General features: G+C 48.9%; 1 protein-coding gene across 2 annotated transcripts in view; it reads left to right on the plus strand.

Annotated features, from left to right (window-relative positions):
* The window catches only part of LOC126528239 (solute carrier family 2, facilitated glucose transporter member 10-like), an 84963-nt gene extending 77462 nt beyond the window's left edge, over nucleotides 1–7501 (plus strand). For both annotated transcript variants that reach the window (XM_055069216.2, XM_050176124.3), the window contains exons 10-13: nucleotides 440–1451; nucleotides 2115–2237; nucleotides 3175–3307; nucleotides 5648–7501. In XM_055069216.2, coding sequence (XP_054925191.1) covers nucleotides 440–1451; nucleotides 2115–2237; nucleotides 3175–3307; nucleotides 5648–5723 — 1344 coding nt within the window. In that variant the 3' untranslated portion in view covers nucleotides 5724–7501. The remainder of the gene's footprint in view (nucleotides 1–439; nucleotides 1452–2114; nucleotides 2238–3174; nucleotides 3308–5647) is intronic.
* The last annotated feature ends 6292 nt before the right edge of the window (nucleotides 7502–13793 follow it).

The following is a 13793-nucleotide window of genomic DNA, read 5'->3' on the forward strand; positions in this document are numbered from 1 at the left end:
AGGTTACTTCGGTAAATTTTAAACAGCGTTATATCCAAAATACTTGAAACACTTACATGAATAAGGTATTTATTCAAGAGCAAAAATGAGACGCATTTGTTGTGAACGTATGCGGCACTTATCGCAGACTGCGAATACATTAATTACACCTCCCAGCTGAAAGGATTGAAATTAAAATTAGCATACCCATACCTTCTTCATGTAACCCCAACCCCCTTTCCCCATAAAAGAAGTTTCTCAAATTGAGCGAGACATTGAGTTCATTTCATTCCTCCGAAGTTTTCAGCGTCCTAGGCACTGTGAATATGTGTCGGGGAATCGAGAGGACTTTGTTAAATCAAAAGTTTCAATAATCGGAGTTCGTTAAATTTAGGTCTAACTGCACAAGGCAAGCTGTTGCAGCGCAATCACATTACCCCGGCTTCCATTAACCACGCAGGTCGCCTCAGCCATCTTCGCTCTGCTGGTCCTGGACCGCCTGGGCCGTCGGGTCTGCCTCTTCTCCGGCACTCTTCTCATGGCGGTCAGCATCTTCGCTCTGGGGATTCTCGCCAAGTACTCCTACGAGGACGCGGGCCACACCATACCGCTGCGCTGTCGCGACGGACCTGGCCTCATCAACGCTTCCGTGACTCATTACTCCTACGTGACTCCGGCTGAGTACGACTCCGCGGCCACGACTCAGGCCCCGCCGATGGCGTTCCGGAATTCCGACATGCCCTCGCTGAACCGGCGGTACAGAAGGGACAGAAGTGCACAACGTGGTGATTTTCCCTTGATATCGGCCGATCTAGAATCCTCGTCGAGCGCGCAAGTGGCAGTGTCAGGGCCTTCGAGTCTTCCGATGCCTGACCAGTCCTCCAGCGGCGATGGACTCATGGACGTCAGTTACAGTCCGGAACGTGTGCCAGGCAGTACTCGCGGAGTAGCAGAACCGTCGCCGTCGCGGAGTTTCGATCGCGCCGGAAGCACCGCGAAGGCGAGTTCCGACGGTTCAGAACCACCGCGAAGAGACGAAGGAATTGAGCGCCAAGCCGTCGGTGACGACAGTGCCAAAGAAGGGTTGTCCATTGAATTGCTCGCGAACTCGACGGGATCGAAGACGGCACCGACGGTCGCTTCGTACTCGCTGGGAAACTTCTACCCGTCGGACGACGGTCGAGGAGGAAAGCTTTCCTACATGCGAGAAGGACCCTCACCTTCCGCAGCGGCGGTGCAGCTGCATGATGTCATGGAAACGGAAGCGTCTACGCCGTCGCACGGAGCCCCTAGCGTCGAGGAACCTCGCCCGGAAGCGAAAGAGAAGCGTGGCGACAGCCGCTCCTCTGTCGCCGCGGCGGCGGAAGAGTACCAGTGTGCGGGCGTACCTCAGGGCTCGGCTGTCCAGAGGGCGCTCACGCTGGTGGCCCTCATGACCTACGTGTTTGCCTACGGAGTCGGCTTCGGGACAAGTGAGTCTTTCTTGTCAGAGCAGCTTCTCGCCTGTAAAAGGTCTTCTCGGTACGTTTGTTTGGGTAACGAGTGAAACGCCCTCATGGATGCAAGCGGCCATTTTTATCTCTATCTGCACGCACGCACGCACGCACGCACGCACGCACGCACGCACGCACGCACGCACGCACACACACACACACACACACACACACACACACACACACACACACGCACGCACGCACGCACGCACGCGCACACACGCACACACGCACACACACACACACACCCTAACAGCAGTCACTGTAAATGTTCGGGCACTGGGAGGTCACTGGAATCGATGAGGTGTCGCCTGCTGCTTTGAACCTCTACATTCCTTCCTGCCGCGACAAGCAATCGAGAAAGGCAATCTGGATAAAGTACCACACACCACAAAGCGCTGCAGAGCTGTGGTACTGTCAGCGTTTTTTTTTTTTTTTTTGACATGTTGAACCAGCTGACAGAAGTCCATGTTGACAGAAAAGCCTTGTTGAAAAAAAGCGACAGCAGGAGCGAACACACACCACAAACCACTGTGGAATCTACGTTTTTCCGCGCGTTTCTCTATGCCTGCACGAGCCTCGCTGAATTAACCATAGCCCAGCGTCGAAAACTTCCCCAATCCTGCGTCTCGTTCCGCGCAGCGACCTGGCTGATCCTCAGCGAGATCTTCCCAGCTGCTGTGAGGGGCCGAGCCATAGCAGTGGCCACCTCTGCAAACTGGGCGGCCAACGTGTGTGTGTCGGCCTCTTTCCTCACCGTGCTGGGTAAGAGGAGTTAACGCACGCGTGCACACATTGTCGGGCATTTGTGTGTGTGTACAAGGTCTATATAAGTTGACTGTGCTAGTCAGCGCTCAGCTCACAAGTGCGAGAATCAGAGCGGACGACTTCTTTCTGTCTTTCTTCATTCATTTATTCGTGGGAGGTTTACTAGAGAGACAGAAAAAAAAGGAAAGGGCAAGGAAGCTATAACCACACTGCGCGTGGTTTGATTCCCTGCCCTGGGTAAGGGGAAGTGGACAGAACAAGAAAAAATTGGAAAGAAAGAAAGAACGAAGAACAAGCGATGACCGCGCGCGCACATAATAGCGTTCACCGCGCAATCAGAGGCGTTCGCAGAGTTCAGTCGACTTTAAAGAAGTGTGGCAGGGCTCTTGTGGCCTGCAGCGCAGTTAGCGGTCGAAGCTATATATGCTCTGTAAAAATAATTTAAATAAGGGTGTGAGTGATGGACGACTTTACATCCTTATTCACTTTTAATGGATTGAATTATTTCGCAGTGTGGCCCCCATAATATTTTTTTTTTTCCGGGAGCGCTCTATCGTCCAGTCGGCTTGCAAGGGCACACAATGTCTGCATTTCATTGTAAAAAGAGGCACAGTGTAACAGTATTTACAATAAGTATGCCTTCGGGTACTCGGATAAAGGCTACAGTTGCTTGACTAGGCCTCGCCACCCTTACATCTGCATGCAGCAACGAGAGTATACTGGCGTCCCAAAGCTACGAAGTAGGTTATAGATTATAGGGGACGCCGTAACAGAGGGCGCCGAATGGAAGTTTACCTCCTTATGTTGTTTAACGTGCACCTTATGCATGGTACACGAGCCTTCTTGTTTTCTTGCATCCCATTGGCAAGAACTGAGCCACCGGCCAGCTACGAAACGAGAACGTCAAACCGCTCTCTCTTTTATTTTGTCACAGACGCCCTGGGCATCGGCGACACGCTGCTAATGTACGCCGGCGTGTGCGTGCTGTCGCTGTTGTTCATATTCCTGTGCGTTCCGGAGACCAAGCACAAGACGCTCGAGGAGATCACCTCCGAACTTGATCAAGGGTACGTATAGCATACGTCACGTGACGGTCAGCCCCACGAGTATAGAGGCATCGCACGCTCGAGCTTTCCGTAGTGACAGCAGCGCCAGACTACATATAGCCTAGCGAGCTGAGGAAGCATATGCTAAGCAAGAGTTTCAACGTTCTGCAAAATTGCTACGACTGGGCATTCCGTGTACGGTGGTGAACGCCCACGAAATATGCATTCCGACGCTGCTGCGGTTCGAGCAAGACATCAAGCTCAAGCATGCCATGAAACGGGTGCGCATCCGTCGGTCTGTTGTTGTTTAGAGCGTTATCGCATTTTCGTCATAGACCTAGCGACTGACGTCGAAGACATTTGCAGGAAGCTGAAAAAGCTGCAGCGCGGTGTGCTGTCCCGTCCTCTGTGTCTATATGACCATCTGGGTGTTTACATAAAATCGACAGAACCGGGTCGAGTCGGCTTGTAGGGCTGGAATCGGCCTGTCGAGCTGGGCTGGGTCAGTCCTTCTGCATAGAGTACGTTGACGTAGTCCAACCCGTATGCAGCGTGCATGTAAACGCGGACGGGTCGGGGCCAGCCAGCGCCGAGACTTGCACGGAACGGCTGAGAGGTCCCGATTTATGACAAGGCAAAGACAACGGCTATGCAGCGCAACGTGGTCGCAACGTTAAGACTCATGAAGTTTAGCTGTCGCAGACGACGGCGGGAACCAGAGACCAAGTTCTAACGCGCCGCTGTCTCGGTTAGACGCTGCGTGCCACAGTTGTCCAGACTCATCAAAGACGAGTTCACGCAAACATGGTGCCATTAAGCTCACGTCAGCCCGATTTCCGGCTCGACCCGCTCACGTCGCGGCCATGTAAACGTAGCCCATAGCGTGTCGATTTTCTCGGCCAGTCTCAGCTTAGCCTTGGCCTCACGCGATTTTCGCTATGCTGCACCTGCCTTGTTGGTTTGTTTGTCGCCAATGGGCTTGGACAGCATAAGCTATGGCACAAAGCTTTATGCCCGAGAGAGATTTGGCAGTGTCGGCATCGAATGCCAGAACATTCATGAAGACTACAGCGCACAAGTGGAATGAGGCTTGTAGCGTACACGTGGCACAGACACGTGTCCGTTACATCTTTCTCACTCGTCCGTTTGTGCGCCAGAGTCTGCGAGTCGTGGATGACACGGTAGCCCAATTCGTTACGTCGCCAGTGAAGTGGTTCATTCAGCACTGAAATGTTAAGTAAGCTTGGTTTAGTGTTACCGTCCTTGCTCGGAGCAAGGTTTCGGTTTATTATGTTAACATTATCTGCCGTCAGACGCTCACCGTATGGCAATGATTAGCCTTATGTATCCCCTAATTTATACCTGCGTGCTGTTTTCAGAACACTAAGTTTAGAAATAATGACTTAATTTAGCAAAATATCCCCCATGTTGACTGTTACTGCAGCCCGAATACCACCTACATCTATTGATGCGCATGCGCAAAAGTGTCGGCATTTGGACCATGGTCTTCTCCAGACATTGCAAGGAGGGCGCTGTGTGCTTTGCGGAATTCGGTGTTGTCGTCGTTCCGCGCAACCTAGCCTCGAGGTAGTGACAGTGCCCCGTATGCATAAATTTTGCTTTCTTTTTATATCTCGTGCTCGAGTGTGACATTACGTCATCCGGCATGTTTTTTTGTTTTGTTTTTTTGTCATTCTCGTTTCACGTTAATTCGCATTTCTTTAGAGCAGTTCTTCATAGCTTTACGCTCATCGAGTGGTGAAACGGGGTAGCGGAAAGCGCATGCTTACAACCTTGCCACTAGATCATCTCCTAGTCTAATCTATCAAATTTTTTTAATGTTCTCCAAATTAAGCGATAGAATGAATTAGTCACGGATGTGAAATACTCAATTATTCCGAAACATATTGCGGCTGGCATGCAACGCAGATGGTTCACAGGAAACAATGAAAGAAGCGGCTGCATATTTTACCAACGAAACCGTGCGAAATCGCGACCTTCAGATGAGACTCGACGTGACGTCCCGAACGCCGCATTTTTGGCCTCATTCAAAGCGACCATAGTCGCTGCCGGAAATAATTTGGCAGGGATAACAAGCAGCCTCTTACGATGTCCCACCTGTAGAACATTGCGGCGGTCGCGGTGATCTCTGTACGTATACGCCTTGTTCTCTACTCAAAATTGACCTTGCAAGCCCCGTAATCCCGCGTTTGCACTCTGAACTATAGAGTTCTTGGACAAGAAGAAAAGCTCTCATTATGACAATACAGAGGGAGGGATCGCTGTGCATCTTAGATAGCGCCATTATACAGCAGCATTGCATGCACTCACCGTTACGTTGCCGTCTCGCACTCGACGCAGGTTGATCCAGTGGCGGACGATCCTACCGAGACGGTGGGGAAGTTCCTCGGACTACACGTTGCGTGGGCCGGCCTGAAGCGAGCTAAAAGAAAGAATACGTTACAGGAACTTACTTCTACAACGAAGGAACCATCCCGGTTACTTGGCATCGACGGGTACCGAGTGTGTGCCGTGCGAATGGCGGCCGTGCACCTGAACAAAGACTTGCGCGCAGTCCAGCGACTACGGCTCCGTAGTCTGTCTGGGCTTCGCAAGACGTCACGGTGCAAAGTGTGGAAACGCCTGATAAAGGACAGTGCGCTCGTTCGTGCCGAGTGACGATCACGTGACCACGGAGCTACGCTGGAGGGCTGTGTGCGATCAGCGTTCTGGAGATCTTGACATCCGGTTTCCGCGCCGTCGCGAAGGTTGTCGTTATACAGGACTCTCGCCTGTAGACCGTCGGTTGTCCCTCCTTCAGTGATCGCTAGTCGGCGAATGCGGACCGCAGCATGGTACACTGGCAGCCTAACGTGTAGCCCTCGAAGGGCGTTGGAGTTGCCCGTACTGACGTCACACATGCCTATTATCAAACTGTTGAAACTGTCTCTTACAATGTTGTGCTTGAACCAAGTGGCAGTTTATGCAAATGATCGTGCAGTGCGAACTTTATGTGAGAACGATGCGCGCCAAAATATGTCAGCTGTTGTAGTCGGCTTTAAGCGGGGTCGCCAAGATCGGCCAAGTGATCCAGCCGTGTTGTGTGTGTTTTTTGTTTTTTCCACTGGACTATTCGGTCTTCCAAGCTTAACAGAAGCATGCTTGCACAACACAAGTACTCACCCGGTCGGGTGCCTGTCCCCGTGATTTTCGTCTGGTGTCCAGTCTTCTGTTTCACTTTAACAGAAACCGTGTACCAGCAGACGGCAAGGAAAAAGACAGCGAACAAAGCAACACTCTTGCCAGTCGAGGCAGGACGCGCAGTTGCGAAAGACGAGCGGAAAACGCTGCTCTTGTCACGTAGTACCCAGAAAGAGTAAAACCGTCGAACGCACGGTCCCTTTGAACTCTTTTGTTCGTTACTAGAATTCGCCTTGGCGCCAGCTGAGGGCTCGGAGCGCCACGAAGAACGTCGGCTCGATAGTGCACTGATAGCGCCGTACCGCTGAGTTGTATCAACTTCCGGAAGCTAGTGCGTGTTCATAAGACAAACTGGTTCTCGCTCAGCTGATAAATGTTTCCTGATCTATCGATAAAGAAACAACAAAAGGAAAAGGGCTTGCCTAACTGAAACGCTAATCAGAAGGCTCGAAAGCAGAACAATTCGAAAGTATGGCCTGCGGCATAAAACATTTCATGTATGCAAGTTAAATATAGATGTGTGGTTGGTTATGTCCGATGAAATCTAGCAAGAATCACTCATTCAGGGCTAGTAACTACATACAACGCCTGTACATGAAGTGCAATCAAGTGTACCTGTGAATAGTCCATGACACTCCTATGTATGTATTATATGCACCTCTATGTATGCTGGCAGCCTTAGGATTCTTTTCGCAGACTTAAACACTGGATACAGTATTGTAAGTGGCGAATGCCTTTAAAGACACTGGCGAAGGTATATGGTACGCGGTTTATGCCGCTGGTGAGCATGCGTCGACTTGTACAATGGGGTTAGTTTATTTGTGAGCGTAATAAACACCTATCATCAAGCATCTGCCTCCGGTATGCAGAGCTGTACAGCGCTGTTTTTATGCGAGGGTGTGCTGTAGAATGTTACATTTGTCGATCGACGTTGAATTCTGCATCGCCATATTGTAAAGGGCGATTTGGAAAAAAATGGAGCGAGAACTCCCGAATAAAAACTTCTGAAAAGTGGTCAATATCTCTTGTGGTCAATGCGAAGCTACACGAGGAAGAGCCGAGCGACACCCCGAACCTTTTGGTAAAGTCATTACAAGTAGGCGGCAGCAAATGAAACAGACAAGACGTTTTCATTTACTTCCTTTGGTCTAAAACGTTTCTTTTTTTTTCCACCGCGAGTAGCCTGGACGTCAGGCCCCTTATTCTCAAAGACAGTACGTACACTAGAACTGTTCATAGGAGCAGATGCTAGTTGACTGTGACGTTTGACATATTATTAATGAAGGACATCGGCCAATGGCTAAAGAGTACTTACGAAAGGAAAGCTTCGTGAATTGCGTCCAAGGGTAGCTTCCAGAAACTAAAGTCCTGCACTCAAATAAGTTTATGCAATCTTCCGATCATGGAATCAACGTGTACCCTATTTCAATATACTGTCTGGTCGCCTGGCACCATTGCCTCTATTCTAAACATGGTGACTACTATGGAAGCGTAACTATTCTTAGTTTTACAGATTTAGTGGCGCCCTTAACCCTATCTAATAGTAGTATAGACCCTAAGTAACTGTAATTCGTCTTAGCTACTGCTAGCGTGAAACTCTAAAGCTTGCCTCAGTTGCAATAAAATTTACAGGTGTCAGCATCATGTAACTATGGCATCATGGGTATCAGGAGAAGCAGAGGCACCAGGAAAAGTAGCGGTGACTAGTGTACTCATGCCTTGCTTGCTACCCTACACTGGACCAGGGCATAAAGGAATAGAAATAGAGAAAGAACAAAGAATCATGCTAGCTGCCCACGCACTATGGTACACTCCATCTTTTTTTATGATCATCACCATCGCCATCATCGTCACCAGCCTATTTTATGTCCACTGCAGGACGAAGACCTCTTCCTGCGATCTGAGATTACCTCTGTCCTGCGCCAAGCGATTCCAACTTGCGCCAGCGAATTTTTTTTGTTATTTTATGACCCCACCTAGTTTTCTGCCGTCCTCGACTGCGCCTCCCTTCTCTTGGCACCCATTCTGTAACTCTAATGGTCCATTGGTTATCTTACGCATCACACGACCTGCCAAGCTCCACCTTTTTCTTTTAATATCAATTAGAATATCGGCTATTCCCGTTTGCTCTCTGATCCACACCGCTCTCTTCCTGACTCTTAACGTCCACGCCAAACATTCTTCTTTCCATCACTCTTTGCGCGGTCCTTAACTTGTTCTAGAGCTTCTTTGTCAACCTCCAAGTTTCTGCCCCGTGTGTTAGCACTATTAGAATGCATTGATAGTACACCTTTCTTTTCAATGATAGTGGTAAGCTCCCAGTCAGGATTTGGCAATGTCTGCCGTATGCACTCCAACCCATTTTTATACTTCTGTAAATATCATTCTCATGACCAGGGATCCAGGTGGGTAATTGACCTAGGTAAACGTACGCCTTCACAGACTCTAAAAGCTGACTCGCGATCCTGAATTCTTGCTCCCTTGCCCGGCTATTGATCATTATCTTTGTCTTCTGCGTATTACTCTTCAACCCCACTTTTACGCTCTCTCTGTTAATGTCCTCAATCATTTGTTGTAACTCATCCCCGGTGTTGCTGAACAGGAGAATGACATCTGCAAACCGAAGGCTGCTGAGATATCTGCTGTTGATTCTCACTCCTAAGCCTTCCCAGTTTAATAGCTTGAATACTTCTTCCAAGCACGCAGTCAATAGCATTGCAGAGATTGTGTCTCCTTGCCTGACCCCTTTCTTGATAGGTATATTTCTACTTTTTCTTGTGGAGAATCAAGGTAGCTGCCGAATGTTTGTAGATATTTTACAAGATCTTCATGTACGCATCCTGTACTCCTTGATTACATAATGCCTCTATGACTGCTGGTATTTCTATTGTATCAAATTCCTTTTCATAACCTATGAAAGCCATATGGGGAGGTTGATTGTACTCTGCAGATTTCTCGATTACCTGATTGATGACATGCATGTGATCCATTGTAGAGTATCCCTAAGCTTCCTGAAGCCAGCCTGTTCTTTCGGCTGATGAAGTACAATGGCAGTGCCATTCTTCTAGTTCTCTGGAACCCTTGAAGTCGTGAGATATTTCGTGTAAAAGGCCGCAAGCTCTTCAAGCATGATATCTCCTCCATATTTGATTAAATATATATATATATATATATATATATATATATATATATATATATATATATATATATATATGGTGTTTCAGCGAACACTCAAAAAGTTTGACAATTGCCTGTGACAGACAGCACTTTTCTAGTCCGCTAGCTGGTCTGCTCGAGTAGACGGACATTACTTGCAAAAAAATCGATGTGCATATTCGACTAATTAACAATCATTCACTAATTAAGTTCCTCACTATTTACCTTATGGCAAATATTGTAATTTAGAAATTCTAGCGGCTGAGACTGCACCCGGTTATATAGGCAACTTCGGCCACGGGGTATATGCCCAGCCTTGGCCAATCGCTCTGAATGTAAGTGCCACCGATGACAACACTCCACACTTACACCGGGAGAAGCGCTGCATCAGCATCCCTCGCTCGGTCGAGCGGAGTGAACGGAGTGGAGCGGCGTAAAGCCCCTTAAAACTTCGTAAAGTAGCGGCACTCTCCTCCTCCGCCTTCACTCCTCCTCAATTTCTCCTCTCTTTCACGCTCCCCCCTTCGTGGCGCCACCTACACTGCTCGAGCGTAGCAACATGCACTCCTCGCCACTCCGTAGACGCTTATCGAGCAAAAATGGCGCTGAAGCAAGGCGCGAGGGCCCACGTGATGCTATTAGGCCAATAGCGACGAGGCGTGGGCCTTGGCCAGAGCGCACGAGGAGGAGACGGCATTCTTCAAAGCGTGGCACTACTTCACGAAGTTTAAGGGGTTTTAGAGCGGAGCACTTTGCTGCGCCAAGGTTGTAGTTACTGTGAAAAGATCAGTACGCTCGCTGCAGGTTTTCGATAGTGGTCATTCACTTAAAATCGTCGCCAAATGGCCTCGTTGCTGAAACCTCTCGCAGGATGCAGAGGTTCTCTTCAATGGTGAAACACCTCCGAGGCGTTTTCACCTGCAGGCGAGCCAGCGCCGCGTTTAAAGACGACGCCGACGACGTGCCGCTGTTCGTGTGGGTAGTCGCCATGTTGGTTTCGCAAAAACGCTGGTCCTCCAAGGTAAATATACGTGGTAGCGAAGCTTCCATAGAAGCCCATACATTCAAAACATGGCGGTTCATCAGCGGTCCATGGGACTTAGCGCCATCTGTGTGAGGAGGGCACACTTACGGAGGAAGAAAAAACAATGTGACGCCATACTCGTTAAAAACGGAGGTGACGTCATTTCGTTCCTGAAGGCGCGAAATTTGTTTTGATGGTCTGCCATTAGAGCTGCATATTTAAATGCCCCGCCATTCGACTTGATGGGCTTTTCGAGCTCTCAGCGCAGAAAGGGATGCACGAAAATGTCAGCCGTACGGGTGTCGAAATCGCACCCCTGAACAGAACATACTTTCTTTGGGAACCGATGAAAGCTTTAGGTGCAGAGTGCTGGTTCTATCGTCAGACGCCAAGCCCGTTGGCATGCGGAGTCACACGAAAACAACTAAAGTAAGCAATTATCTGGCCGTCGTAACTCACCACTTTTGACTGAACAAGTTGAGAAAGGATGAAGCTACCCGCGTCACCAAATTCAGACAAGCGTCGACAAGCAAAAGAGCACGAGTTGTTAGGGGGGCGTATTGTAACAAGTGAACTTTGCGAGCGCGCCTTTCTGAACACTTCAAGAGCTACATTGCTTTTCAAGTGATAGCGGCCCCCTATAACGATGAGCGATGAAAAAAGGTATTTCTTGATAATAATCAAACAAAATAGATTTGTCTTTTCTTTACTCGTCACGCATAAATAAAATTGACGAGGAATTTCATTTTCGTTGAATGGATCGGTGTCTCGCTTTTAATTAAATAACGCTTTCTTCTTCCCCAATGTTTGTTCCGTCCAAGTATACTCGCGTTTCTATCGCTGCTCCCATAACCCCCCTTGCTGATGTCGGTGACAATTTGTTCTGAACCGCTTTTCGCCCGAAGCTTCGCGACCTACTTGGATCGACCTCGGGTCCGCTGCGCACGCTCCGCTGGGGAGAGGGTACCAGGGAGCGAGCGGCCCGCTCCGTAAACACGCTGGCCCGCTCCGGTACTCTGGCCGCCCCAGCGTACCGCGCATGCGCAGTGGCGTCTCCGCTCGCCCGCTGGCTCGTAAACCCGCCGAGCTATTACGCTCTAGTAAGTTCAACGGACCGAGTTAGGTAACGCCGGCAGCGGCTCGGGGCCTTCAAAACAAGCGAAAAACGCTATGACCACGGTAGATGCGCAGACAAGGAGCAACTCCAACCGTGTGTTGCTTCCACACGTCTTGGTACCATACCAGTTCCCTTCTTCCTGCAGCGCTCAGCGGCTTCATCTTGTGCGGTCATTTGGATGGGTTCAGAAATCAGCTAGAACCCCCCCTTTTTTTTCTAATTCCGAAACAAGCGGTTATTGCCCCGCTTGTTCAGCTGGGCAATAACCGTTAGCGGACTGAAAATTTTGAAAATGAGATGCTCGAGTAGCATACAAAAAATGCTACGTAAAATACGAAGGTGTGAGAAACGCTTGGCGATACTTAAATCACCATTGAGCTTTAGCCACGTATTGAAAAGTTTGAAATAATGTTCGTTGCTTCTTCTGATAGGTAGTCTCATTGCTTCTTGTCACGAAAAAAATGTTCGCTATTTGGGCGTGTCACAGAAAAGTTTAAGAAGAACCGTGCGCAGCTGGTGTGTCTTGTACGGAAGAACGCCACTATAGGACTACTTTCCCAGTCGGCTCCATCAGCTGACGCAATGTCATCATCGATGAATCGGTTGCATCGTCTTTAAGACACTGACTCTTTACGACACTGACGACACAGCACGAGCGCTCGTCCTGTGTCCTTCTAACCCTGCGCTTTCTATTGCTTTCAGGGGTATTAGTAAGTATGCTATTCAACGAAGTCATCAAACGCACGGGTGAATAAAAGTGCGAGTCAGTGCTCTAGCGCCCGCGGAATTTCGTTGCGTGCGTCGACGAACTGCCTTTCCCGCTGCAGATTTCGTAATTTGAAATTCCCTTAGTTACCTACTTTTAAGTATACAAATCTAAAGTCTTACCAACCTTTGCGTATCATTTTTTTTTCGAATGCAACGGCAGAGAGATGCCACACGATATATTTAGAGGCGCGCGGCAAAATACTATAAGAAATTTCAATTTAATTGAGTACAAAATCAGTACTGCGCTGTGAGACAAACAAAGCATTCTCCGTGGTTAGTCTGCTCAGACAGCATCAAGGCTTTAAGATTTCCCAAACGTGACGCGAACTTTTAGCGAAAATTGAACAGCAGTACCATTTGCAGCAGCTAACAATCCTTGCCCTGAACTACCTCATTTCTCAACACATTTCCCAGGAAACCAAAATATTTAAGATGTCGTCTTGCGAAAAGAACAAAGCTGCTAAAGATGCGTTTGTTTGAGGGCATACCGATAAAATAAAGCGTGATTTTAGCCCTTTACACACGAGGCGAGGTCAAAACCTCGCACTTAAGAAAATGTCATCATCTCTCATGAAGAAACTAGTAACCGTTGAACATGTGCGAAGTCGGGCATAAAACAGATCCGGAAACATGAACTGCATGACAGCTGGTGCGACAATTAAACGGGCCGCATAAAACCAAACAAAGTAAGCCCTCGCAAGCCTCAAGTAGCGTTAACATACGACACGATGCAGTCGTGCGCCCCGGCAAAGAAGCGGCATTCGGAACCTAAGCGAAATGCCTGTAATCCGCATGCTGCGCTGCGGACAAATTGAACAAGACGTGGGTAGGCTGTGATCAACTTCTTCACTCACCCGCGGAAACATTATCGACTGCAAAAAACACCGAGATGACAAAAATAAAGAGTGAAAAGAAGAAATTGCCCCCCCCGTTGCTAGCTTTGCTCCCGCTCATGAGGCCTCGTGGTCAGAACCGTATCGCCAGCAAGTTTTTTGCATGTATTTGAGAACCACACCACACAGCAATTCTTCTTCTACGTGACTTGAAGCTTTGGCCACCACACACATGCACAGGGTGTTGCTTATTTTGCCCCGAAAACGTGAATACAATAGAGAAGCACCAGCAAAGATGTTGAAAAAACTACGGCGGACCGCTGCCTACTTTCCCGAGCGTACTTCTCAAGACGCCCACCAGTGGCGCGTCCGTATGCGCGCACTACGCGTATAGACTGCTGACTTATA

The sequence above is a fragment of the Dermacentor andersoni genome, chromosome 9 (genome assembly GCF_023375885.2).
Source record: "Dermacentor andersoni chromosome 9, qqDerAnde1_hic_scaffold, whole genome shotgun sequence".
Lineage (NCBI taxonomy): Eukaryota > Metazoa > Arthropoda > Arachnida > Ixodida > Ixodidae > Dermacentor > Dermacentor andersoni.